The 26,988-nt window shown below is 38.3% G+C and overlaps 2 protein-coding genes across 8 annotated transcripts; both read right to left on the bottom strand.

Annotated features, from left to right (window-relative positions):
• Positions 1–676: 676 nt before the first annotated feature.
• On the bottom strand, positions 677–18,517 carry HDAC10 (histone deacetylase 10). 7 transcript variants are annotated; one of them, XM_042793275.1, is made up of 20 exons: positions 17,582–18,516; positions 16,636–16,770; positions 14,340–14,436; positions 13,558–13,655; positions 13,373–13,477; positions 13,097–13,165; positions 12,311–12,437; positions 11,738–11,803; positions 11,302–11,361; positions 10,838–10,927; positions 9,419–9,525; positions 9,206–9,273; positions 8,451–8,721; positions 7,730–7,820; positions 6,084–6,169; positions 5,531–5,584; positions 4,828–4,912; positions 4,206–4,391; positions 2,238–2,397; positions 677–1,536 (listed from the first exon to the last, which is right to left on the bottom strand). In XM_042793275.1, the coding sequence occupies exons 1-20, from the start codon at positions 17,644–17,646 to the stop codon at positions 1,520–1,522; spliced, it is 2,037 nt and encodes a 678-aa protein (XP_042649209.1). In that variant the 5' UTR covers positions 17,647–18,516; the 3' UTR covers positions 677–1,519. The 7 variants fall into 7 exon arrangements, with proteins under 7 accessions (XP_042649209.1, XP_042649203.1, XP_042649204.1 ...); XM_042793269.1 differs by lacking the exon at positions 677–1,536 and having other exon boundaries at positions 1,549–2,397; positions 17,582–17,648; positions 17,802–18,517; XM_042793270.1 differs by lacking the exon at positions 677–1,536 and having other exon boundaries at positions 1,549–2,397; positions 17,582–17,954; positions 18,081–18,517.
• A 1,487-nt stretch (positions 18,518–20,004) lies between these two features.
• LOC104367913 (secreted frizzled-related protein 2-like) lies at positions 20,005–23,429 on the bottom strand. Its single transcript, XM_042792788.1, has 4 exons — positions 23,143–23,429; positions 22,424–22,593; positions 21,418–21,510; positions 20,005–20,315 (listed from the first exon to the last, which is right to left on the bottom strand). Exons 1-4 carry the CDS (start codon positions 23,427–23,429, stop codon positions 20,005–20,007), a joined length of 861 nt encoding a protein of 286 aa, XP_042648722.1.
• Positions 23,430–26,988: the final 3,559 nt, after the last annotated feature.

Here is a 26,988-nt window from a genome sequence, read left to right as displayed (position 1 = left end):
ATCTTAGAAAAATACAGACCGAAATACAACATTGGGATCAGTATTTGAATTACTGGCTGTAGAAATTCAGTTGAACAAAGGCAGGTAAAAGGGAAGGAACTGAGGTATTTTTGAGAAAATGCTTTTTCCTTGAAAATGATTTAAAAAAAAAAAAAAAAGGGGTGTTTTTTTTTGTTGTTGTGTTCTAGGGCAGAGAGAATAAACCAACATCGCCTGTTCTGAAACATTTTGAAGCTAAAGTTTGGCCATTGCCCAGTTCCCAATCTAAAGGAAATACTTTTGGAGGTTGAAGTTCAGTTTAAAGAAATTTTGAACTGAAACAGAACATCTTTGTGCTCTTCAACTTTTGTTTGTGAAAATGTCTGACATGGCTTTTAATTTCTTTTGAAATAGAATTTAATTGCAAAACATACAAGGATTGGGTATCATTTCCCATCCAGCAGTAGCTGAAAACCAAGTCTGGGTGAGAAGGAAATCATGGGGAACAGTTAAGACAATTGCAAAGATGGAGTTATTTATTAAAATAATGTAAAGTTGATCCCACTAACAACACCACTATAAACATAATTTGAAGTGTTTGAAATCAAAAGGTCACATTACTGAAGTCACAATCACAGAGCTGTGCTCCTGAAAGTGAGCCCTAAATCATATCTGAACGCTGTAAAACAAAGCATGCTAATTGACTCAAGATGTTTATTTAATTTTGAGAATTCACACGATTACAGCCTTAGGCCACTATCAAATCTCTTGGGGTTTGGGAGTTTTTATTTGTTACATAGACAATTTACCTTTGAAAAACTCTGCAGGGCAGCGTGAAGTCCTCTTTACACTGCTTTATTCAATTATGTATTTGTAATTTTCTATATGCAAAATATTTTTCTTTTTTTCTCTCATGCCCTGCACAGTTCAAGAAATTAAATCATCACAGTTAGGAAATGCACACACTATAGCTGTTCAGCTGCTTTTCTTTTTGCGATTGACAACTACTCATTAGAAAAATTAAAAGAATAGACCATGTTAGGTGAATCCTTTAAATCAGATTATGAAATGAAACTTCATTAATTTGAAGGGCCTGTCATCAAGTTGAAACTCCCAGAAAAATGGTGGTAGTGGCAGTAGTGCAAACACGCTGGTGTTATGTTGAAGACTATTAAAATGTTTTGGCTATTTTGATTGCTCATTTCAGTTGCCTGTCTTCTGGACTTGAAGTCAAGCTCCTAGATACACAAACCTGACTTTACAATGTCACAAATTACACAGGCCCCAATTTGCAGTTATGAAGTACAGCAGCTGTTTTCAAGTGTCAGTCTTGAATAATTAGTGCCAATATAGAATTTGCAAGCACAATTCTCTAGCTGATAACATGGATTTTAAGTATTTTAAAAACAGAAGACAATTATAAATGACTCATTCTGTTTAGAGATTGACCATCTCTTTTCCTGATGATTTAAAAGGCAACGTGATCAGCAACACATTTTCTTCTGCTGTGTAAAATGATTCCAAAGTGAAGTTAATGTCTTTAAATCTCATCCTTCACTGAAAAGAACAGCAATAAGAAATAAACGTCATTAATCAAGGTCATACCACAATCCCAACCCCGTAAGAACATTCTTATTGGAACCAGACCATTGCTCTTGGCCATTTCTTCTGAAAAAGAGCAGGGCATTTTCTCTCAGAGAAACATGCCCACCTTTATCATTGCTTTTTCTGTTGAAAACCAGAAGATATTCAGTAATGTTTCTAGACAAGTATGCTTGAAAACATACTTACCTGCCTAACCTGACTCCTGTACAAACGCAGTACCCAATCCTCAGCTATTTGTGAATGTATTTTAAGAATGACTAAGCGCTGTTAACTGAAGTTCTTTGTGAACAAGTTAAATGTGTGTCACCTGATCTGGCACAATATTTAGAAAACACGTTAGCAATAAGAGCCTGTGCACATCTTATTAACTATTCTTTAAGCACATAATATTTTGATAGTTTCACTTCAAAATTTTGGAGTAACTATCTCAAGTTCCCACGGGTACAGTTTTTATGCTATGACATTCAGTGCTTTCTGGCTCAAGTGGCAGAATTACAAGCATTCTGAGTTTCATCCTTTTCACATTAGATCAATGTGCTCCCAATGATTTTAATATCCCGCTGACTTATAGGATCCATCTGTATTATATAATCTTTTCAGAAACTTGCATATAAGTTTCTAGTAAGAACTTAAGATAAAAATAGGCAACTTACCTGAACACTGAAGCATTTTCCATTGCTGCTGAAACTGGTCTCTTAATCTTTTTATTTTATTTACTTTTTCTTGAGTAGGAGGCACATAAACTCCAAAGTTAGGTATAGAAGCACCCACTAATATTTTGGCTATACTTTGCAATAAATTTGTGTCTTTGTCCTATTTAAGAAGAAAAAAAAAAAGTACTCCTGGGAACCAAACTTTGTCTCAGTAATACATGAAATATTTAAAAAACAGCTTATGTAATTAAGTTAGTAGTATTAATTGAAAGTTGCTCATTCTTGCTACTTTCAAGTAAAAACGTGCCAAAATGGGGATTTTTTTTCTAAAAAGGGTAAATTAATTTTTATCTCCTGTAAAACTTACTACTTTTCAGACAGAAAAAGAATCTCAGTTTTTCTTTTGTGATTGAAAAGAAATAATGCTGGGTTAAAAGTAGAAAATGTTAGGAGAGAAGAGGAGAGCATGGAGCTTGTTTACTTCATGCATCATTTACTTTCTATCAGTAGAAAACAGTGATACATTTTGCTTCATCAAGAAGTAACTTTTTTTGAACCCCTGACAGTCTAAATCAGTATCATTTGCTCACAGAATTATATTCTGAAATGTGATAGTATAGGAAGATTATTAACATTTATTTGGAAGACTGTAACTATTTTAAGAGATAGAAGTATTTTTTCAATTATTCTAAAAAGCCAAGTACATGCATTAGAAGATGCCCACACATTACACAATCCTGTTACGGAGCTACTGGCAGCGTACCTATAGAAACGTATCAGTAATTTTTTAAAGCTGTATTCTAACTTCCTTTTTATCTGTGAGTTTATCTTTCAGAATATCAGTAATTCTTCCCATTTGCTGCCCCTAATTAGTAATGTGCAAATACACCATTTATGTATACTGCATATCAATGTACAAAATATTTTAGCTTAGATAATTTACCTATCAGCACTGTAAATTAAAACAACATTTGAGAGGACTGCAGAATAAAGTATGTCAAAATCCACTTAACTGACAGCCTAATGAATAGTATATCTTTAATTGGATACTTGCTGGGGAACAGATTAGAATAAGCGTATGTGAACAATTATTCATTGTTTCTCATTAAAGAAGGAACAAAGAAATCAAAAGTTACTGTCTCACAGAACACACAGAGAAATTGTGTTACTCAAAGCCACAGGATGCTGCAGAGCCCAAGAGTGTAAACGGAGTTCTTTAAGAGATTAGGCAAATTCATGCGCTCACTGGCACTTACCGCACCCTGGCCTGGATACAGCCTCTGACTTCCTGAATTTAGAAATCCTTCATGTGGCAGTGTGTGGAAAAACTAGACTAGGGAAAGATCCACAGATTCATTTCCTTTCCCACACTCTCTACCAGAAACACAAAGCTGGGGTAGACCGGACCCAGTTATGTATTATCACAATTAAGTTCACTTAAAGGGTATGTGCCATTTTGATTTATCTTCCCCATGATGGAAGCTGTGTGTGGTAACATACAGCATGGGGGAGAGAAGGAGAAAAAAATGTAGTGTTTTATGATAAACAGGACAGTGGTCTGCTTTCAATCACATTTGATGGGAAGAGGCCATATAATTAACAGACAAGGAGTGTTTCTCTTCAGGAGACAACTCTGAGCTGTGAATCCCAGGTGGAAAGGGAAGTTGTGGCAAATTGTCACAATATCCACTGTCTATAGACATAACCATGGGCTTGCACTCATGCCTCAAGCTTCTCAATCATGTGGGCTGCCTACAGCTCTGTATGTATCTGTGTCTTGTCTTGTTCTCAGGACAGAAAGAAACTTGGGCTATTTGTGCCATGAACTTAGGGGTACCAAAGACAGTATAGATGCAGCCAATATTTTCTACTTGGCAGCTTGAAACAGTTCATACCAAGCATGCTGCTGCTTGATTTGAGTTATGTCCTAAGCACTCTCAAGTACCACAGCTTGGCACTACTTCTTACCTCAATCACTGCAAAAATTCGGGACTCGGCTAATCCTTGTAGTAAAGAAAAAAGCAGAGAAATCCCACTTATTCCAAGGCTCCTGTTTGGTCCAACAGCTATTACTGTCAAGTTCGGTTGATAACTATATGCTACAGGAAGAATGAATCCAAGTACAGCAGAAAAGAAGTCATTTCCTTCAGCATCCTTTAACAACAATGAGAAACTGTTTAGCACAAATGTAAAGCCCCACATTCCCAGATATAAACCAAAGCAGGGAGGTGAATCTCAAAAAGCTTTTGATTGACCTAAGAAACAGGATACTGATCCATTTTCACTGTAATTTTTAAATATGTAGATTATTAATTTTTTACTTAGTGTTTCTGCACTGTAACTCTGCCTTCCTGAAGGTGAACTACAGTACCTACTAAAGGTTTCCTCAAACCTATGCAGTCTAATGCACTCTAAAGATCTGTGAAGGAGTAGTACCCTGGCAAGGACAAGAAAATAAAGTATTGTCAAAGGTCCACATTTCAGTGAGAGGTGTAATTCTCAGTGTCATTTTATGATTTTGTAAATATATTCTATTATTTCTGTTAAAAAAGTTTTTCTCTTACATTTTTTTCCAGAAAGTGAATCTTACCTCTTTCCAGTTTAGAGAAATATAGTGTTTGGAGCTGGTCCTTCCAGACTCTTCTTTTTCACAAATATGTATCATGAGTATTTTTCTGTAAATAAAAAACACATCTGAGTATTTAACCACCAACTTCTAATGAGATAAAAAGATATTTTCTTTCATAATTCTTGAAATACTAATTCACAACACAGGAGCACGTAACTGCTTGCAATACTACATGCCATGTAAACACCAATTAAAACTGAAATCCTTTTTAAGATTTTTTTCAACAGAGTATTAAAGTCTATGGGCAAATTACTTTTAAGAAAAAGGGGAAATGGTAAAAAAAGTTATAAATAAGTAAAGATGACTTTCAATAATGAATTCAGCATCAGCAGTATGTGCCACCTGCAGTTACAGGGGGGTACACCTTATATAATTAATAATTGCCTTGTTTATTACATTCTATTTTCAGTTACAAACTAAATTTCAATTGATGAAGAAGGATTATACTTTAAACCTACCACTAAACTCATAAAGTGGCATTTAGAGATTGCAGTTTGTTTTTAGAGATACATCTGGGGATGTTTTGTATTTTGTCTCAAGGTAAACTTAATGAACATCAGCTCATGACTGATTCCTTAGTGCAGGTTTCATCATACATATGGACACTTACGAACATTTATAAAGCCTCTGGGATTTGACTCCCTGAAGTAAAGAGAAACCTCACCCATCATCTGTGTTCGGTACGATTTGCATGTCTCCAACAAATATACAAAGCACCCTGCAGAAAACAAAAATATACATACATTTGCATCTAGAAGTACATTTTTTTTTCAATTAGTGGGATTTGTTTAAAGAGTTTGCATGCAGATTAGAGGCATAAAAAATAATGTATATTGTTTCTGAATTTGGTCCATTAAAAGTATAAAGGAAACACATTTATGACAGCCCAGGGGATCACCTTTTCTCTCACCAAATACTGGGGGGAAAAAAACAAAACCAAGAAAATGTCCTCAGGCCAGAGACAATCAAAATCTGACAAAGAAAGTGTAGGCTAGCACAGCAGTCATCCTTACAAACATTTTTGCCCTTGGTAAGGCAAAAGGTTTTTGCTGGCATATACAATATTGTCTGTACTACATACTGAAAAGGCTATGCATGCGGAGATGGTATTTGTTTTAAAATTAAGGCTTTAAAGGCAATTTGCCATATTTCACACACACTTAGTTATTTGTTTACATTTTGTCAAAGGGCCCCAAATGCAAAAGATACAAATTCACCTTTGAAATCCCAAACGAACATAATGTCTTAGTGCAACTGCAACAGAAGCAGCAGCTGTGGATGATTCTGCAATTCCATTGCATACCTGCAAAATATATTTTTCATTCAGAAGTAATTAATGCTGCACAAGATGGTGTCATTTTTTAATTTGTAACAACTGCATTTTTACTTGTCATTGAAAAAGAGCTACAGCTGTATGAAAGCGATCTTATTTAGCTATCATATTAGGGTTAAGAAAATGTTATTAATCAATTTTCTACAGAAAGGACATATTTGATTATTATGCCAAGAGCTGTTCTGTTACTTCAGAAGTATGGTGCTATGCTGAAAGGCAACTGTAACAATAGCTTTTGCAGGGGAAGGCCATCTTTACTGGTTCTCTAGTCTGCAGAGGATACACTCAGTGTGCCAGTAGGCAAAGTGCACCAGAAAAATACATCCTATGAAAAGGAGGTTGTCTCTGAATTCTGACTCTTCGTTTAACCTAGGCAAGCTATTCCTTTCTGGAAAATACACTGACAGTATTACTCAGTCAACATTTCACTGTTTTGTGTTGTGTAGTGCTTTGAACTCTACATCAAAGCTAAGCAAAAAGATAATACACACTCTCCCTCACTCCTCCTTTGTATTTTCCAACACAAAAAGCTCAGCCTAGCATCGGTAACTCACGAAAAGTTCTATTTCTTTTTGCCAGTTACTGTTTTTTTTGATCTATTTATAGGATCCTCTAAAGGTATGTACAGTCAATAATGTTACGAATTTGTCCCCAAATCTACACACATGACTTCCAACAGCAAGAAGGTGGCTTACAAGAAAAGAGGCCATTCTGACAGTTACTTTTCCTCAAAAGCCTGGTACTTTGAAGACACCTTTTCATACAAAGGGAGAGACTGATTTATAATGATGTAATATTCTTAACTTGTTTACATTTTTTTCTCTTTGCTTCTCCAAGTTTTTATACATAGACATGAGCTCTGCACGTCTGCTTTCTTTTCATTCCTAACCCTGCAAGCATCAAAATGCTGAACTGGAATTAATGTTCATAAACACAGCATACAGTGGTGTTTTGAAAAGCTCCACTAAAGGGGGGGGGGGGGTGTGTGGGTATGTGTAAATTAAAATTTACTCTGAGTAAACTGTTGTACAAATAATGGTAAGTGGCTGCAGCTGCACACAGCATTGCATCTTGTAATGAAGAGAAATGCAGAAGTAAGCTCTCTCCTAAAGACAGAAGGCAAAACTCTTGTGAACCAAGGAAGGAAAATTTTTTACATTTCTTGTTCAGATTTCTTGTTCACTGGTGCTTGATACACCAACTTCTGCTCACCTCAACTGGAAGAGTGAATGCCTGGCTCATCTGTATGCCTGAGAGTGATGAGAAGGTTCTGACTGACTCCTATGCTGTGACTACAGAAAAGCTGCACATCTTGCCCAAAGATCATTAGAAAGATGTCTTGGGGCTAACAACTATCCCTAAACAGTTGTTTTCTCATCTTGCATACTCACTCTGATAGCTAAGTATATTCTAGCTGAGATAAGTGGAGTCGTGAACTACACAGTAACTAATATCTGGACAATAATATAGTAGAAGCAGAAATCGGAGAAATCCAACTCTCCCCCCACCCTCAAAGCTGTTTATTATTACCTCCTTCTTAAGTATTTTATCTAGGATGGCCAACATACTGCCAAGAGAGAGCAAAGTTTTGTCCTCTTTCACAAGGTCTGCATAAAAGCAACTGTAAAATAAATTATATGAAGAAAAACTAGGTTAGAGGCAATCATGCTTTCAAAGAGGACACTGATACGGTACTTTGCAGGTAGTAGTGATGGGGTACATTTTGTACAGGTGCTATACATTGAATCTCAAAAACCTGGCTCTAGCAGGAATATGACAACACTGTTGCCTGACAGCCTTGAGCTCTCTAAACCTGTGTCTATCTGCACCGGTAAGAAAACAAAAATGTCTGACAATATTAAGGAAATACAGTTCTGTCAAAATTGGACCAAGACAAAAAGTTGAGCTTCTCAAATCAGATCACTCTTGTATTTTTTTCAGCTAAAAGTGAACACAGAGCTTTAAGGCACCTTCCCAACAAAATCTCTAAATTAATACATCTGCACTAACTCTTCTATCTCCATTGAAATAGTTTTTTCTAAAAGTATTCTGATTAGTTCTTTGAAGGACTTCAAGGCTATGAGTGATAACCAACACCAATGTCTTCATTTTTCAAATGAAGAAAGTCTGGCTATAATTGAGTAGACTAAGACCAAAAAGATGACCATGGCAGAGACAGAACTAGATGACAGTGTGTACAAAGACCTCTCAGCCTCATAATTATGTTGAAAATTAAATAGATGGGACCAACCTGACAAGAGCTTTTATTTCAGTTTTGTCAATTTCCTTCACCAAATGAACAGGTACAGGGAGCAAAAGTGCTGAGCCTCCAGAGTCAGCTGTTGCTGTTCTGATGGGGGGCACCGAAAATAGAATATTTTTCATGTGCAGTTCCAAAAACCTTTCTACTCTGACAGTTTCATCATCGCTAGCTATCTTAGATTCATGTTCTGTGAAGGTACTTGCATCAGTCTTCTTTAGTAGGTGCGATTTGGTGCTCAAATTTTGTAAAAATGATGTGTCTAGAGGGGGAAGAAAAAAAAAGAGGGTTTTCACATATATTAAGTCCTGAGCAGCATGTTAATACTTGGTTACGTTTATTTACAAAACAGAGTACATCTGTATTCATAGTATGCATATTTCTTTCCATGCACTAGCTACAATGTTTCTTGCCACAGATGTTCTTCTGCAGTGCTGCTACATTTGTCTTAATCTAGCAAAAGGTCATAAATGATAAAAAAATGTTATGCCCATGTTTTTGACACAGAAAACAGCATCACCAAAGATATCAAATTGCTACTTTTTGGGGTGACGTTTGCCAGCTTCAGAAGTTCTTTTAAGACCAGCTGAAGACATGTCCTTGAATGAAACCTCACACTGCTTCATTAGTCACTTAATGAATAGTTCAATTATTTTAAGCCACTGGTATTAAGATTAATCATTTTTAATTTCTGTATGAATCCATTTACCAATCACATTTGCTTGAAGGAAGAAAAGAGTAATTACCTTCGTACATCAACCACTTCCAGTACGGTTTATGTGCTGCTCTCACATTTTGAATAGATTCAACAGCACTACAAAAGAAACAGGATTGACAGTATCAGCACTAATGAAAATATAGGAAATGTAACTTACCTCAATGAAAAAGCAAAACCAAAAATGTATGTCTTTTGTCTCTGATAAATACATAGGTTGTTCTAAAACTCTTCATATGCTTACCTTAGGGAAGGTGCCATTTCTCCTGTTATTTGAGGTACAGGATCTCCAAGCAAAGTTTTTACAGTCATGCAGACTGATTCAGACAATGACTTTAAGTGGTATCCACCCTAGAAAAAAGTATTTTGTCACCTAAGAAACAAGTACTTGTAACACCTATCTGCATATCATCATGGAAAATAAATTAAACTTCTGAAATATATCTGAATTTACAGAGATGGAAAATGCAAGTACATCTAAGTCAATGATTTTTCAACATGAAAACAGTTAAGTTACAGGCTACTTGCTGAACTTCACTGACATCTCATGATTCAACTCACTACATCACGGTTCAATTCATTTTAGAAATCAGTCATGACTTGGCCATGAAAATCCAGGAAACATACACCTTTTCCATTCCTATCCATGATATGCCATCTTCAGCAATTCTTGGGGCAGATTCCTCAGAAGGTAAATACTGTAACTGTCCTCTAAAATGTAAAAAGTAAAGGGAAATCTCCCACAGCCTGACACTTTTAATACATGGTTGTCCTAATGGTTTGGTAGAATTTGGAGAACAACTGAAGATAGATTTAAGACTGCCAGATTAGAGATGAAAGATTGCTTCCTGCATACCATCTGTGGAGCAATCCCATCATATGTATTATCAGGGGATGCTTATTTGCACTTCAGCTAGTAGACAGAAATATCTATAAAAACCTGCTGGAGAGAAGGATGATGGAAGAAAGGTCATGCAAAACAGAGGTCAAGTGAATCAATTAATAAGCAGTTCACTCTGAGACTTTGTTGTCAGTAATATTTCCACATCCTTTACCTGAAAAGCCACCATTTTTCTAACATGCAGCAGAAATAGGGAGTTGAAATGTAGATTTCAAAAGGAGGAAACATTTTTAATTGTTTTAAAAAATAAACAAATAGCTTTTGAAAAAAGAGCTTGCATAAAGGCTTTTAATCAAAAATGAGGGAATTTAACAAGGGCTCCATTACTCAGTAAGAGTATATAGAGATTAAAAGTATTTTTTTTAAAACTCTCCTGGAATAAGACATACTTGTAAAAACATCGGTAATGCAGTGTATTCCCTACATTTTAATGAGTTTGGGACTTTCCAGAGCAGCAGATTAGTTGCTGTTCACAAGAACTGAACATATCTGTGCAGGATGGGGGTTTTTTGAACAATGAGCATATACCTCTCCTTTTCAAAATTTTAAGTTAAAAAAAAAATACCCATTTAAGACATGTGTTTCCTTTAATGTATAACAGCATTGTCAAATCTTACCCATTTTTGCATTCCTCATTTTCAAAAGGAGGATAAAAAGAATAAATTATTCTGTTAAGAAGCTTTGCTTCCTAGCTTCTAGCTTGCCCTATGTGTCTCTAAAACAAAGACCCTTCCCCTGGGATTACGTTTCAAAACTCTTTACCTCTAGGATGACACACAGCTTGCCATTAGCTAACTGCATCAGGAAATGGGTAAGGTGGGCAAAAACCTCAGGAGTGGCATTCATCTGACCCTAAATCAAAGAAAAAAATTGAAGAGATAAAACCCTAAATCAAAAACACTGGTTAAAATAAACCCCATACAATCTGAAATATACATGAGTGAATTGGAATATTGGGACACTTGCCTCTCATAGTATCTAACAAAATGCTGAACCAACTGCTTTAAAGGTACAAAAACCCAACACAGCAATTACAACTATGGGAAAAACTGTCTTTACATGTTTCACTGTAGTACTGAATGAGCTGGGATCAGCTTAAAGACTCAAATGTGTATTTTTAGCTTGGTCAAAGTGAATTTCATCTAGCAATCACAGGACATTTATGAGGTAGGAATATTTTGGGAACAGATTCATGACTGACAACACAAAGGCCACAAGTTACTTACTTCAGGGTCTCCAATTCCAGAATCGTATCCAGAGGAGACAATAACCAGCTCAGGATCAAACTGTTATAGAACAGAGAGAGTTGTAACACATCCTTATGTCCTATTTTCAATTTTGTACTGGACTTCAGCTGTACCATATTCAGCTGTTATTTCAGCTACAATATGAACACACAAAGACTCTGTGAATAGAAACTAAGACTACCCTTTTACACTATTTTCATTCCTGCTGGAGAAGTTGCACATCATTACACTGAATATTTAAAAGCTAACATTCCATAAATACTATTCAGTTGATCAGGACATCAGTCATACCAGCAGAAATAATGTGTTAACTGTGCTACTGACAATTACTGCATTTCTACAAAATATTCCATGGTACCTGCTGAAGAAGTACTTAGGAAGTAGCCTTTGGTTTTGGAGAGCAGTAAAAAATTACCTCAAAAGCTGCTGGAAGCAACACATGGAAAAACGCAGCAAGATAATCTGAATTTCCCATCCCAACCTGCAAAACATGAGAAATACAGGTCATCTTTTCCTGTTGGAATTAAAAATTTTCTAAGGTTCTTCAAGACTTTAGGCAAAGATAGTGTCAAAAGTTAAAGATAAGGGATCCCTATAAGGTCAAGTTAAACAAACTCCATTTAAGCAAATGGTGCATAAATATCCACCATTTTTAGTCTTAAGTATGAGCTTCAGTTGTCTGCTGAGCAAAGATGGGTGTAATCACCTCCTGAAACACTTTCTGATTTGATGACTAGGCAAGATATTCAAGAAAAAAAATTAATGTGTATGTTTTTCTATGTTTTTCTCCTTCTTTTTTTTTTTTTTTTTTTTAAACATTATCACATTCTGGGCCTTATTTTTCAGCAGACATTCCACTGACACGAAGGATATATACTGTGCTAAGACATGTGCCAAGCAAGTGAAACACTGCACTTCTCAGAAAGTATTACCTAAAGAGCAAGATACAAAGCTATTACACCTGCTTTTTTGTGCTGTAAACATTTACCTTATTCCAAGGCAAATTTATGTTAAAACCTTTTCCTTTTCCCAGACCCACAGCATCGTAATCAGATTCTTTTAGTGATGGCCAGAATTCCTGATGTTCATAGCGATGCCAGGAAAAATACAAAACGCTAAAAGATACAAAAAACAAATCCAATTTGATGAAAAGATTATGAAACTGACTTTATATCCCAAACCTGGGGACTCTATTAACTGAAAGCAAGAAAATACAATTGTCTATTCTCCTTAGTTCTCTTAATGGACTTAAGCTGTTAAACTTGGTACAGTAGGTCCTATGCCAAAATTAACCTAAAAATTAACCTGCTAAAAAATTCTTGTATGTATGCACTCTGTTCAGGTCAAAAATAAGGCATTTTCAGAAGAGCAGACTTGTTTCTAGAACCTGCTTCTATGGCTTTTCCAAAAACAATATAAAGCTCATGTATTTTATCTAACTACTATTTGAATACTTTAACTGAGAGATTCCATCTATCAGAGGATAGATGTATTATCTGAATACTGGCACAAAGAGATCTTGATACTGGCAAGCCAAAGTAATCATATTGCTTATTTTGTGTTTGCTATTCTTTAAAGTAGAACAGATTTACATATTTCTTTTTTTGTTAGATTTTTCCCTCTATTTTATAACAAGTAAAAACAGAGTGACTAAAATAGCAAGGGGAATGCTTTGTAAGATTATAGTTTTAGAAATTTAAGAAATCTTATTCTCTACAGAGGCAAGCAATCTTTAACCAGTTAACAAAAAAAAAAAAAAAAAATTCCTTCAAACCTTGGATCTTCTTCAAATATATATTGAGTTCCTTGCCCGTGGTGCACATCCCAGTCAACAATTAGGATTCTGCATAGATCAGTAAAAGAAAACATTCAGCGGAAAAATTACAGCACCTTCATCTAAAGGAGGTACAGTTGCATGTTTTTCTGGCCCAAAAGGTACATGACAGCCAGAAAGCTCCAGACGTTAATCTAAACTGGTACAATGCCAAACTGTTATCTAAATGCCATACTTGGGTATGAAAAGTTTCTCTAGAGTCAACCATGCACTTACCTCTGTAGACCGTATTTAAGTTTTGCATATTCTGCTGCAATAGCAACATTGTTGAACAAACAGAACCCATTAGCTGCATTTCTCTGGCTGTGGTGACCTGGAGGTCTAAAACAAAGTTGTATATGGTTACTCACAACAAAAGAAATTTTGGTAAGAAGTGAAAACTTCCTCATGTATTTTCTTACCTTACTAATGACATTCCATTGCACACTTTTCCTGACATCACAGCATCCACCAGCTGCAAAGTTGCTCCTACTGCTAGCCTGGCACAGTGGTAAGTGGTCTGAAAAAAGAGAAACTCATAGTTGTCATCAACATTCATCAGCTTGGTTTAAATTAATCACAGATGACGTGACTTTGCACCCCAACAGCAAACTGATTTGACATAATTCTACTAACTGAGGCTGTATGCAGATGGTTGAAAGCAGAATTTTACAGCATAGATTCCAATGTGCTTTCTACTAGGTTTAGTGGTGATCACCATTATACTTCATAAGTATATTCTCTCTGGAGCAGTTAAAAAATGTGAGATGGACATATTGAACTGACTACTGAAATAACATGGCATCTTTGAAAATAAGGAATGAAACCTTACAGGAACAAAACACAAAAGACTTCACCTCCATTATCTCACACAGCATTTAACAGCAACTGTTACCCAAATGTGATGTGCAGGTCACTAATGATCTGCAGTGACACTAAGTGAAAAAAACTAAGCTAAAAATTGAGTAGCATGCTATACTGGCATGATACGATTACAGAATAAATGACAGAACACTTAATGAATTTAAGTTATAGCATTATACTAAACTTGAAACAGATAACAATAATATCATAAATAAATGCAAGTCTACTTAAATAGCAAAAAATGTGTTGCAAATTTTCCCCTACTTAAAAAAGGGTCACTCAGATGCAATAACACAAAAACTGGGAACTCCCAATAGAGGAAGCAGTTTAACTTGCACACCGGATGAAAGAAAAAAGCATCATAATTTCCAGAGACTCTTTTCAGTTCCTCTTCATTCATTGTCTGGGTGCTTTTCGCCACTTCCAAGTGTTCTGAACTGCAGAGGAAAAAGAGATTAACACAACACTTAAAAGCAACCACAGAGGGGTTTTTTTGACACAAAATGAAATTAAAAGTTAACAGAATATATGTTAAAAGGGCCTTTCTGTGAGACTTCACAAGTCTAATAGGTACTCTGGAACACTAGTTGCAGGATATAGTGAAAAAAAATAAGGAGCACTATGAAAGCAAGGGTTCTTGGATGTCTTAAGAATATGACATTCTTCTCCCTTTTCTAGCAGTAAGAACAAGTAGTCTTGCTTTCAAAAAAAGGCTGTGTGTTTATCATGCAGCAATTTGTTTTGCAATCCACACTACCTATAGATACCATCCCAACAAGAACTAATCTAGAATTCTCAGAGTCATCAGAGTGTGAATTGTAACTCTGAGAATGTGCATCTAGTCCTCCCCTGTTCTATGAAAAACAGGCATTTGAATTAATCTCTTATCAGGTGTGTACTAACTCCCTCTTTTCTCTGGTTGGAGTGAAATAAATCCTAAAGCACTAGCATCAATGTTCCCCTAATTCTCTGTCACTGCTCTTCTGCCCTTGTGTAGTGAGCTGGAAATGGAGGCTGATGGCATCTACTCTCCCACCTGTGTCCTAATCCAAGCTACAATGGCCATACATGCATTCCTCTAGGTGGACAATGACAAAGCAACCAGAATTTCACAACAAAATGAGACACACGAGTTCTACCTAATGGAAATAAAGCTAAACAGTAGCTTCAAAATGAAGGCATTAACAGGAATAAAACCATATGAGCCTGAATGACTGTATAATTACTAGTATAACTTCAGCAGCAGCCTTGTAACGGTGAACACCAACAAAATATTTTTAAGAGTTTTAAATTTGTTTCAATTTAAAAGCATTTTAGAAGGGAAAGAGCTCCATCACCTCTAGCTTACTTATGGAAACCAAGATAAGACTCAGTGATTTGTCCCGTCATCCAGCAGAAACAACTCAACTGGAAATAGTGATCAAGCCTCTTCTATACCCAATCAGTGATGTATTTACTATGAAAATAAATTATATTGGTACACAGCACTAATTACATCCTAAGAAACAATTATGTTCTTAGGAAAAATACTGTTCTGGAATGTGAAAATTCAAGCATGACTTGGGGTTAAGATATGGTCCTCATCACAGGTGTCAGGGCCCTGGGTACACCTCTTTGCTCCTGGGGTTTGGCTGCTGGGTTCAGAACCAGCAGAGATAGTACAGGTGGTCACCTTTAGAGAGCTAGAAGGAGCCTTTGCAGAGGATCCCTCCAAACAGCTCTGCTACGAAGTCTCAGCACAGGCTCCCCCTCCTTCCTTTGGCACTTGCTGTTAAAATAAGCCTCTCACCCTTGGCTACACTGCAGCTGTTGTGTAGCCATGTCTGTATCTGGCCATGAACCCCGCTAACCTGGACCTGGACCCTGACCTGCAGACTGACTCTCCAGCTTGACCTCAGACCTGCCATGTCACTATGGCCTCGTTGGGCAATCTAAGCTCATGGCTAAATTGAGTTACCATCACTGGAGCTGTGCTGCTCACCTCACTTGGGTATTGTCAGATTGTGCCCTTGCCCATGAAGCCACTGCCTCTCGCTGCCTTGCCATCACACTCTACTCCCAACTCCCCTTGCCATCTCTGACAAGGGCAGAGGAGCACACAAGCAACAGGCTGAATCATCTGAAATTGGCTGCAGAATCATCACACCAAGGTGGCAAATATCAGAGCAGAATTCATGGCAATGACTTCAGAATGGGCAGGCTGCTGTTCCTCTTAACTTCCCCCCCTCAAGAATTAGAGTGAGCCAAACAGAAAAACTTTGCAGCTATCTCAAAGATGCTTGGGAGAAAGAGGATGTTATCTTGCTAAAGAAAGACCCATATTTCTACACTTTTTAAAGTCTTGTCCCAGTTTTTATTGTAAGTTTACTTTTAATCCTATATATAAAACATCATTCATTGCTTAAGAACCCAAAGAGTAAGAAACAGGTATTTAGTATAATACCAGATTTGTATTTCAGCAGCTACACCATACCCAACATAATTTGTCTAACTTTAAGTGTGACACATTTTCTATTCAAATTTCTGGAAGTCATTGAGTTTTGGGGCAGACCTTTTCAAACGGCGCAAAATATGACCTGGAGGTATGAGATCTGTTATTTGATTAATCTGAATGATGATGAAAGTAAGTTTCAGACCTGTGAACTAACAGGATCTCCTCCTCGCTTCCTTCTCTGGCAGGCACACAGACACATCTTTCCACAAGATGGTAACATTTAAGCTGCTCATAGGAGGATGACAGTCTTTCTGGCACTTCAATATCACAAACAGGACTAAAAATAAACAATAATCATATTACTATAATACCATACCAGCACAGCTAACAAATATACTTCATAATGCCTAGCTTTTAACTTCTCATTGTAAGAAGATTCATTACCCTCATAGAGGGACATGTGACAGTAAAAGAAAAATAAAATCTTTAAATCCTTTTTGTTTTGGAATTGAGCCAAAAATTGGTCCTGAAATATGTAAGCAGAAAGTTATACATGGTTCTTACATAAAAAAGAAACACAACAGCATCATTTTTTGTTTCCTTTCTCACCACCAAACGTAGCAATGCTTAACTACAGACACAGGAATGGTGAAATTAAAAGCTGTAGATTGTAATGAAGATGAACAGAGAAGTGGGCTTGGGAGAGAAGACAACAGTGGATTGTTACGCTGAGCACTGCAAAGGCACTGGTCTAATTCATGTAAATTTAAGCAAGTGGCATATACCAGCTTCTAACTGAATTTAGTTGATGTGTTTCATCTGAGTTTATTGACATATTTTTCCAAGATCTTTAGAAGCAATTTAATTAGCTTAAAATACTTTATTTTGGGAGCTACTCAGATGCTTCAAGCTCGCACTTCTTAAGGCCTACAGCTTCTCAAATCCAGCTTCAGGTTATCATTATGACATCTGGATACCAACTGGGAATAATTTTTTTTTTTTTCTGAAAAGAGACTATTTACTAGGAGAATCACAGGGTATCTATAAATAGATATTTCCTATTACGTTTACAAAAACTGCATTCACTTGCTATTTCTCTCAGAAGTCCTAATACGATTCAATTAATAAAAAGGACACCAGTGACTTACTCATTCCAAAGTAGTTTATGAGTGGTCATCTCCTCATCATAAATCAGTGCTGTTCCTGAAGCCATTGCTACAGACAGGACAAAACAAGATTCCCAAGACGTATTATTTCAGGCAAGAAATAGACATGTATTGAAACAAACTTAATACTGTATTAGGTAGAATATAGGTACACAGTATATCTGTTTGCATGACAGTTCTGCACTTTAGACTTTGTACTTACAGAATGAAATCAAAGAAAATCACTTAGGAGGAGCCCTGACAAGGCCGAGGAGCAAGGCAGCAGCTCAATGCTAATGGCACAGACCTCGAAGCTGGGTGCACACAGGCTGTATTCACGATTATCTGATTTTTCAAAACCTTGGTGGAGGCATTTCTGGTGCAGGTGAAGAGGTCCAATGTCTCCCCGAGCCCCTCTAGCCCCCGCTCTGGGCCTTACAGGGAGAGCCGAGGGCCTCTGCGCCGGCCTGCCCGGGCCTCCTCACCGCACCGGGACACTCACCTGCCACGGCTGATGGAAACGGCTACGGGGGAGAACTCGGAGCTAAGATCTATAAAAAATAGGGCTGTAGACAATACGGACAGAACTATTATAGGGATCTGTTGTGTTTAAAACGTTCAGAAACCCAAGAGAGACATTTAAGAGAAACAAAGAAACCGATGCTTAGCAAGAGGACCGCAGCGCGCGGCTGCCCCCTAGGCCGCCTCACCGGAGCCGCCGCAGAGCGCCTTGCCGCAGGCCCGCTCCGCTCCTGGCCCGCTCCGCTCCGCTCCTCGCCTGCCCGCCTGCCCGCCCGCCTGCCGCCCCCCGTGGGAGCCCGGCAGCCCCCGGCGCCCTCCCACGGAGCCGCCGCAGCCGGCCGACGGCCGCGCCCCCGGCACCAAAACCGGCCGCGGGCAGGCCTCAGCGCCCGGAGGCAGCGAGGACGAGAGTGCGGGCTCGGCTCGGCTCGGCTCGGCTCGGCTCGGCTCGGCTCGGCTCGGCTCGGCTCGGCTCGGCTCGGCTCGGCTCGGCTCGGCTCGGCTCGGCTCGGCCCGCCCCGCCCCGCCCCGCCCCGCCCCGCGGCCGGCCCCGAGCGGCCCGGGCGGAATTTGAACGCCTGCATTTGATTCAGGCTTCTTTAAATATTGACCGGTTCTCCTGCAGGGACCGGCACAGACTCGGCAGGATCAACTGAACGGAGCTTTGGAACAACCTGCTTTTTTCTAAGCAGTGACGTCGTTATACAATATAAGCTGAATACAGGTTGTTTCATCTTTTTTTTTTTTTTTTTTTTTTTTTTTTTTTTTTTTTCCCCTCAGTTCCTGCTAGTTTTCCAGTTCATGGTGGAAAGTGATGGAGCTGGTGTCATCAGGAGGATGCATCCAAACCTGCACTTAGGGGGGCCATATTTGGAAACCAAATCATTACAGATGGGACTTTTATAAAGCTACTGGCCATAAACTTTTCCCATACTTTTTTTAAAAAAATACTATGATGATAGACATGGTAATACTGAAATAGCTTCTGATTTATGCGTTACCAATTACCTGTTCTTGTGCCTATTATACATACTCATAAAACTAAATCAAGTTCTGTCTACCTTCATGTTGTCTTTAATGTCAGTGTATTGCAGTGACAATGAAGATGCTAATCATGTGGCCACTGTAATATTTCGCATTTCTCAAATGTTATACCTCTATTAGTTCCCTGCTGACCACTTAGACAACTGCTAAAATTTGTATGTTAGCTTTTGTAATGTGTCTGAAAATGAAAAGGGACTTTTCAGTAGCAGGGACCTGATTTAAATTCCAGTTGAACCGTGTTACATTCAAGATGGTCACACAAGAGCAAAAAGTTCCCAAACCTGCTTTTAGCCTATGCTCTCAGGTGTTACCACTGAGACTGTGTCAGATTTGTCATAGTAAAATGATGTCCAGTAATCAGATCTTCTTGTGGCTGAGGCCAACCAAATAGTGTTTACAGTTACATATTCCTATTTATTCCACTGTGACTGCAGCAAAAGCGACCAGCAGAGGGCTGCCTTCTTTTAAAATATTTTAATGGGAGAAAATAAGCCAGATTAATGAAACATTAAGCAAAGTTTAGGTGACTGGAGAAAATGGCAGAGTAGGTGGTATAGAAAAATACATTAAAGGTAGTCAGCTGGATTAAAACTGCTTTATGCCAGTCTTTGTACATATTACAAAATTTTTTTGCAATAACTCAAAAAAACAATTATACATAGGTGGACAAATTCAAATTTGATGTGAATAGCTGTAACAGCACAGAAAGGAGGCCTGATAACACTGGGATTTAAATTCAATTTATAATACAGTTTAAAAGGAAATTAAGACTTTACATTCCATTTATAATACATTCCTATTTACAAGATAGGTTTGGCATGAGAAGTGTAATAATGTTTTACAAATAATATGATAAATATTTACAAGCATTTATGGTGTCTCCACTTCTGAGTGGCCAAAGTCAGCTGGGAGTCCCTCCTCTGCCAACGATAAACCTGGTTTACTAAAATGATGCCCTCTTCAATATTCCCCACAAGGAGATACACCATGGGACGATGAGTAGGAGTCATCCTCTGTGTACAGTTTTCATTGATAAGCAGCCACTGTTGTATCATACTCTGAGTTTCATAAGGCAAGAGTGAGCCCTGGGTAATGAATTCCACTTGGCATTCAATGTTATACTCTTGGTCACCAAATACTGTTCTCTTCTTGGACAGCTTTACTTTTACTGCTAAGGGAAAAAAAGGAAACACGTAAGCCACTCCATTTACTCAAATACAGAAAGAAACACTACCAGTGAAAGCAGGATGATTCCTTAAAAATACTGTCATAATTTATGCTGATAGAGTATGGCAAGGCCTTCTCAAGCAGCAGTATACATTTTTAAAATAAATAAATAAAAATAAAGGTTATGTAGTAAATATTTTTTTAATGGAATTAGGCAACTAGGAAAAAATATTTTCACAAAAGTGAGTAATGTATTTTTACCATCACCATGTATGTCAGACTTTTTGGATAATTAGGTATTGTAAGCTGTTGGTGTTACTCCTGTATCACGGGCTGCCCAACTTGCCCAAGCAGTTCTGAAACTCACTTTGTCCATGGCAGGAACCCCTCAACAAAAATAGCTTGTAATGCTTGCTGATATCACCCTTTTAGATATATTCCCTTTTCATTGTAGGCATCTACCTACCCCACTTGACTCCCTCAACACTTTTTAGCATGAAATTTCTCTATACCACTTGATCTAACACCAGTCAAAGTCGCCAGGAGTCTGCACTGACGTCAAAGAGCTTTCTAGGAAGTTTCTAGGGCAAACTCAAAAGTACTGCCTGTCACTGCAATAAGACAACATGAGATAAGAATCTCTTTTACTGGTGATATTCTGAGTCTCCTTCTCAGTAAGCTATGTATCAATATATCACGAAAAACTCATGCACACAAATAACAAGGACACACTATTCACTGGTAAAACACCAAAGCTTTACTTTGGGTTTAACCACTAATAAAAGGCAAACCTGCTTATTTGTCTGATTTTGTCAGAAATGTTTTCCATAAAGCATGTTCTACTACAATGTAGACAACTAGACAATAACAGAAGAGCTATTTGGTTGTAAACTAGATCATTAATAAATATTTCATGCAAAATAAATCCTCCTTATGTTTTGATTCGTAAGAATATATTCTGAAAAACAACCTAAAGTTGTCAGCAGCTAAACTCATAATCCTTTGAAATCCCAGCAGAAACTGTCACTTACTGTAATTCTAATTTGAAAGCTTTTTAGAAGGAGAGTTGTTAGACTTTAAGAGCAGCTGCATTAGCAAGGACTTACCAAAGTTACTGTCACAGAAAACTTCAAGAACTCTTTTGTGTGTAAAAAATTCCTCCACTGCTGGACACGTCTGGCAGGCAGGCTTTGGTAGGACTGGTAAGAAATGACAAAGTCTCATCATTATCTTTTAGAATATTTTTTTTTAACTTTCTGCTGTTAAAGCTGAGTGTTCACTGTTTAACCACGGCTATGACAGAGAAAATACACTGTTGGTCAGTTATAACGTAAAAAGTCTACACACTTCTCTAAAAACATGGCTAGGGATGAAAAGGAATTTCATTTTCCATGTGCATTCTGTCCTTGTTCAGACTGACAAACTTGATTATCAGCATCAAATACAGTAACAAATGCAGTATTATTTTTAATATGGCTACGGTGGGTGGGAAAGGGGTTGAGTGGCTGATTAAATCAGTGACTCTGGGTGCAGCTGCACTAGGGTTGTGAATATATGAATTTGTGTGTGATAGCAGCAACTGATTCCTAGTGTTTTCTTCAGAAGTTAATAAGCCCGAGTGCATCTGAAGATCTGAACATTAATGTAATGGTAACTCAGATTCCCCTAAGGAAAATCAGAGAATAAATCATCCCAACTTTTCTAAACTGATCTGAGAACCAATTCATTGTATATGTAAATTTATCTGTGATAAGGGCCATTGATAAGTCTATAAAGAGAACTCAAATCAAACATAGTGTACAGTCGTGGATATGATACTGCCCATAGCTGTGTGGGGTGATAGTCGCTTTCCTCCACTATTTAAGCATAGATTACACTTTTTTTTTTTTTTTTTGAAGCAATGCTGATTTATACCATCTGAGGTCTGCTGCAGTTTACACTGGAAGTACAAGTGCTTTTCCCTGCCATCTGTATGAACAGGGTGAAGCAGTAGCAACAGACACAACCCCATTTACAAAACCACAGACTGTCTGGGAATGGTGTCTCTTGTACCTCCTTTATTCCCAGGAACACAGAGTACGGCCACCCCTCCCTCTGCCGTCTTCCAGCTACCTTTGTGCAAGTATTTATATTCCTTTGTAAGAGATGCCAGGCACATGTCCTCGTCCGCAGGGAATCGGTCACAGTTCAGAGTGTCAGGCCAGGGGTGTCCGTGGCAGGCGAGCACAGGGGCACAGCTCTCACGGACGGCAATGCACATACTCCTACAAGGATGGATAAACCTGTCGCGGGGGGGAAATCCCAGGCTGAGTCAGTTAAACTCACTCAGTGATAACAGAAACTATTGCAACAGTGGTTTCTGTGCAAATTCCATAATCTTTGCTGATATTTAACATCCTTCAACAATAATGTTGTTCTAGAAGCAGCAGCTGTGCAAACTATGCAAGTGATCTGTACATGGACTGGACTGTGTTTACAGGATTAAGTCACAGTTTCAAAAATGCTTTTATTACAACCCGAGAAAAGCTTCAGCAAGAACCTGATTCTATTCATAAGAGGTGCTTCAACCCTAAATTAACAAGAATAGAGTTTCAAATGTAACAAAATAAAACATAGTATTTTTTTTACAACAGCATTCATTTCCCCAAAGCAAGCTAAAGTTGAAGTGGAACATGTTTTCAGTACTTTTCTTTCCAATGAGTATGAAAAGGTTAACGGGATTATTTCAGATAAAGTGGAGCACACCTTTAGATTATGATAAACATGCATTTCATTTGATCCCTGTTCTGGCAAATAAAGGCTGGAGCTTTTTACTGTGCTGTGGTACTTACGTGTCTAAACAGATGGGTGCAAACAGGGAGCACAGGAATGTCCTCACGTAAGGGTGACAGTCAGTGTGCGTAAGGTGCTGCCAGGTGGTGGATTTTAGGATAACCTCTGCCATGCTTGTCTGTCCCATCAGGTTGGGAAGCCTCATTTCGGAGTACCCAATTTTGTGGCACATGTCCATCTCCTTGGGTATCACTACACATTTCGTGGATAATCCAATGTCAAAGCCTGTTGCTGTTCTTAGGAATCCACTCAGAGCAAAAACAAGTATTTTCACAGTCATGAACATCTTCCAGTGATTCCTGGGCTGCTGAGCAGGGAGCTGTCAAAACCCCCAAGTGCAGGGGCACACTGAAATCTTTGTGGTTTATATACTCCAAGAGCTTAATAAACCATTGGTTATCAACTGCTTATCAAATCACTCAAGACAAGACCAGGTCTTACTGCCTATTCAAAGAATTGTTGTGATAACCAGGGAGGTGGAGGCAAGGTATAGAAGTATGTTCCCTAAAGACGCCGATTTGCTATAGCTTTTCACGTGTCCCATGGTGTCAGTTCCTGCAGCGTGCTATGTGGCATATTAAATTTTGACACCTAGAAGGTTTGCTATGTGCTTTCTAAAACAAATTAAGAGATCCCTCAGAAAAAAAGGTTGAGCAGACAAGCTGTCTCCTGGGGCTGCTGTGTCTCCTTTGTTTTCAGACACTGCTGACAGGGCAGAAAAAAGAGCCCAGATTGACTTATCAAGTGAAAATGTTTTGCTTGTGCTAATTGCCCATGTCTCTTCCACTGTTTTACAATGTAGAAGAGGTACTTTCTTTGGTCAAGTGCTATAAAAGAGACAGTCTCCTGCTATTAACCAAGTATTTTGTCTGGAAATTTGGATCCCTATCCTGTGACATGCTAAAGGTCCTATTAGTTTTGATAGACACCTGAAAAGACAGAATTGTTTTACTGATTGCAATATGTGCCTACCAGATGGCTACAGAACTTGCATCTTTCATTTATTGAAGTTCAGCGGTGGATTTAATATTGTAGGACCGTTGTGGCTATCGGTATTTATTCAGAGTGAAAAAGGTAGTTACACATATGGAGAAACATTTTTATTATTTCAGATGAGCCTGTCTACACTTAAAATTGTTCAAATAATGCAGCATACCACCTATTTATTAATAAATTATAGTTACATGAAGCTGTATGAAAGAAAATGACACCTGATGTGTACTTTTTTTTGTAGCGCAAAAAATAGTATTAAATTTCTTAAGTTAAAAGTTAACAGAATTACTGACTACTTCATTACTGTTCTTACTAGACTACTGATAAACAGCTCTTCGCTCTAGAGAAGTTGGGGAATCAGAAGGTGACAGAGGGTCTGAGTAATGGGTAGTTTGCCTACTATGAAAAGTCAGATTATTAGTTAAAAGAATTGAAGATCTGAACAAAACATTTTTTGGAAATTTTTAGGTTGAAAACATTTTTCCAATTAGTTATGGGTGCTAATTTTTATTTCAATTTCTTATTACATGATCTATTAGCAGAAATGCTTAAATATTAATGAGTAGGTTGTTCTACTGTAAAATATCTGGCTTGATTATTAGGCTAAAATGAGTATGTTCATAATAGTGTATCAGCTAGTATTACTGATGGTTGACATACATTTTTCAGAAACAGCAGCTTTTTGTGCTTTTACCTAGATGTAGCACATTTAGACAATGTGCTACATATCATTTACCTGTTTGTACCTAAATATTATATTATTAATCCTAGCATCTTTGAAATCAGTGACAAACCACTGATTCCTCCTTAGCTGTCTCTACTCTGAGCTACTGGGAAAATTACAGGATCTGTTTAAATAAGTCAGAAAAAAATGACAGCATGCAAGGTTCTAGGAACTAAATACATATTTAAAAGAATTGTCAATTTTTCTTTCATGTTTTGTTACTAGGTCTGTGTTTTTTCCAATAAATGTGGTTTCTCTGTATCTGTTACCTCACTTCAAAGCAGAGGAACTGAGTACCTAACCAGGCAGATTTAAACCTGATGGTGGCATCCCTTTGCCAGGTGCTCCATGTATTCCATAAGTTGAAGAGCCTTACTAAAACTCAGTATAAATCCTGCTCTTGCTAAATCTGTGCAGGTATCCCTGGGGGCACACTTTCACATAGATGCTCTTGCTACCATTTTGCAACGAAACGACGGCACGAAGCTGCTCAGCACAGGGAGCAGGCAGACGCGCACGCCAAGCCGAGCGCGCCGCCCCTTTGCGCAGCTCCCCGGTACCACCTGGCTCTCGGGTGCGCTCAGAGCGAAGCCGTGACCCTGGCCTCCCACGCACAGGCTCAGCTGCCCAGTGTGCACAGCTCAGCTCACACAGGCTCCCGAGATCTTGCGGGCACCCTGACGCCTCTCACCTGAGCGTCAGTTTGGCATTGAGCAACTGGAGTGAAACTGGGCTCCATATATGAGTAGCCCCCTTATCCAGCAGCCTTCTGCATCCATCCACATTGCTGATGCCTTTACCGAGTCACCTCATAATTTTATGAAATTAATCACATTCCTCTCTGGCCCTAATAGTATTCTTTTGTAATACTTTCCTCATCTGATTGCTCTCTGAAAGTAGGTGGCAAGACCTCTGGTGAAGGAAGCCCTTCCGTTGCATGTGGGGCATGGTATTACATAGAATCATAAAACGGTTTGGATTAGAAGGGACCTTATAGATCACCTCATTCCACCCCCTCTGCCATGGGCAGGGACACCTTCCACTAGATCAGGTTGCTCAAAGCCCTGCCCAACCTGGCCTTGACATGCAAATTTCTAAGCGATATAAAACACATAATAAGAAAGAGTATTTGTTCTCTCGATTATTTAGATGTTTTTCTCTGTGACTGTCTCGCAACCTACAGGAAAACTTGACTGATCCTAAACCCCAAGTTGACTCTGTTACGCCGGATAATGAGGGGTTACTGAGTCGCTAGCTATGCTGGTACTGCTCTGCAAGAACAGTCCTGTGGTGCTGCCGAGGGGGCTTGCTCTGCCCCTTCCCTTGGAGTGCCTTGCTTCAGATGTGTCTCAGAGAAGGCCAGCTATCTTTAGATGTTTTGCTTTTGGCAAGCTGACTTTCATTCATTTTGTAGTGCTGAAGAAAACAATTTTTCTCCATGTGAGTACAGTGGTATCTTTGAAGGCTGAGATCCAACCACACAGGAGAGTTAAGGCCTCAGCAGATCAGAGTGTGGAGGAAACTCCATGGTTTTGCCATCAGGAGAATAGCAAGTCATCTGCTTTGCTTCTGTTTCTTCTTTTCTTGCCATTTTGACCAAAGTAGCTATTCACTCAGGGAACAGCAAGACTTTACATGTTTGTCAGGAATGATGAAACTCACTGGAGAGCTGAGGAATTATCACCAGCTCTGAGAACAAAATGTGCACAGATGTCTTTGCTGGACACCTATGACTGCATCAGTTTTAAGGCTGGATCTGAAGCCAAAGCATTATCCGTATTTCAGTCACTTTTGTTACCCCTCTTCTGTCAGGAAAGAGCACTGTTTATGGGAGCTTCCTACTCCTCTCTCTTCTGACAGTCACTGGGTTCAAGATGTTAACTGAGTCAAATTCTTTACCCTTTGCCATTTTTAGTGTCATCATTTACTAAGGGATTTACTAATTCAACACTTCTTTTTGCTACACTCACAAGCCACTTTTAAGCAAGGGAAGGACTTTGGCTGTGTTTCTGTTTAGGCTTAATTATTTTGATGTTCTTCATGAGCAGATGCTACCTTGAAACTTGGTTTGACAGGAAGTCATTATCATTTATCATTTTTAGCAGGAGTCTTGCAGAACAGTTATTAA

The sequence above is a fragment of the Tyto alba genome, unplaced genomic scaffold (genome assembly GCF_018691265.1).
Source record: "Tyto alba isolate M040663 unplaced genomic scaffold, T.alba_DEE_v4.0 Super-Scaffold_2, whole genome shotgun sequence".
Classification (NCBI taxonomy): domain Eukaryota; kingdom Metazoa; phylum Chordata; class Aves; order Strigiformes; family Tytonidae; genus Tyto; species Tyto alba.
Note: the sequence above shows the minus strand (reverse complement) of the source record. Positions and strands in the feature narration are given on the sequence as shown.

Excerpts from the sequence above, each read along its gene's own strand:
- LOC104367913 (XM_042792788.1), bottom strand. The coding sequence starts at position 23,429 with ATGTTCATGACTGTGAAAATACTTGTTTTTGCTCTGAGTGGATTCCTA. Across the intron at positions 21,511-22,423 it reads ATATAAATACTTGCACAAAG|TCCTACCAAAGCCTGCCTGC; the intron begins GTAGCTGGAAGA and ends ATTTCTTACCAG. Across the intron at positions 20,316-21,417 it reads TTTCTGTGACAGTAACTTTG|CAGTAAAAGTAAAGCTGTCC; the intron begins GTAAGTCCTTGC and ends TTTTTCCCTTAG.
- HDAC10 (XM_042793269.1), bottom strand. The coding sequence starts at position 17,646 with ATGGCTTCAGGAACAGCACTGATTTATGATGAGGAGATGACCACTCAT. Across the intron at positions 9,526-10,837 it reads AGCTGTGTGTCATCCTAGAG|GGTGGATACCACTTAAAGTC; the intron begins GTAAAGAGTTTT and ends ACTTTTTTCTAG. Across the intron at positions 7,821-8,450 it reads GAAATAAAAGCTCTTGTCAG|TTGCTTTTATGCAGACCTTG; the intron begins GTTGGTCCCATC and ends TTTATTTTACAG.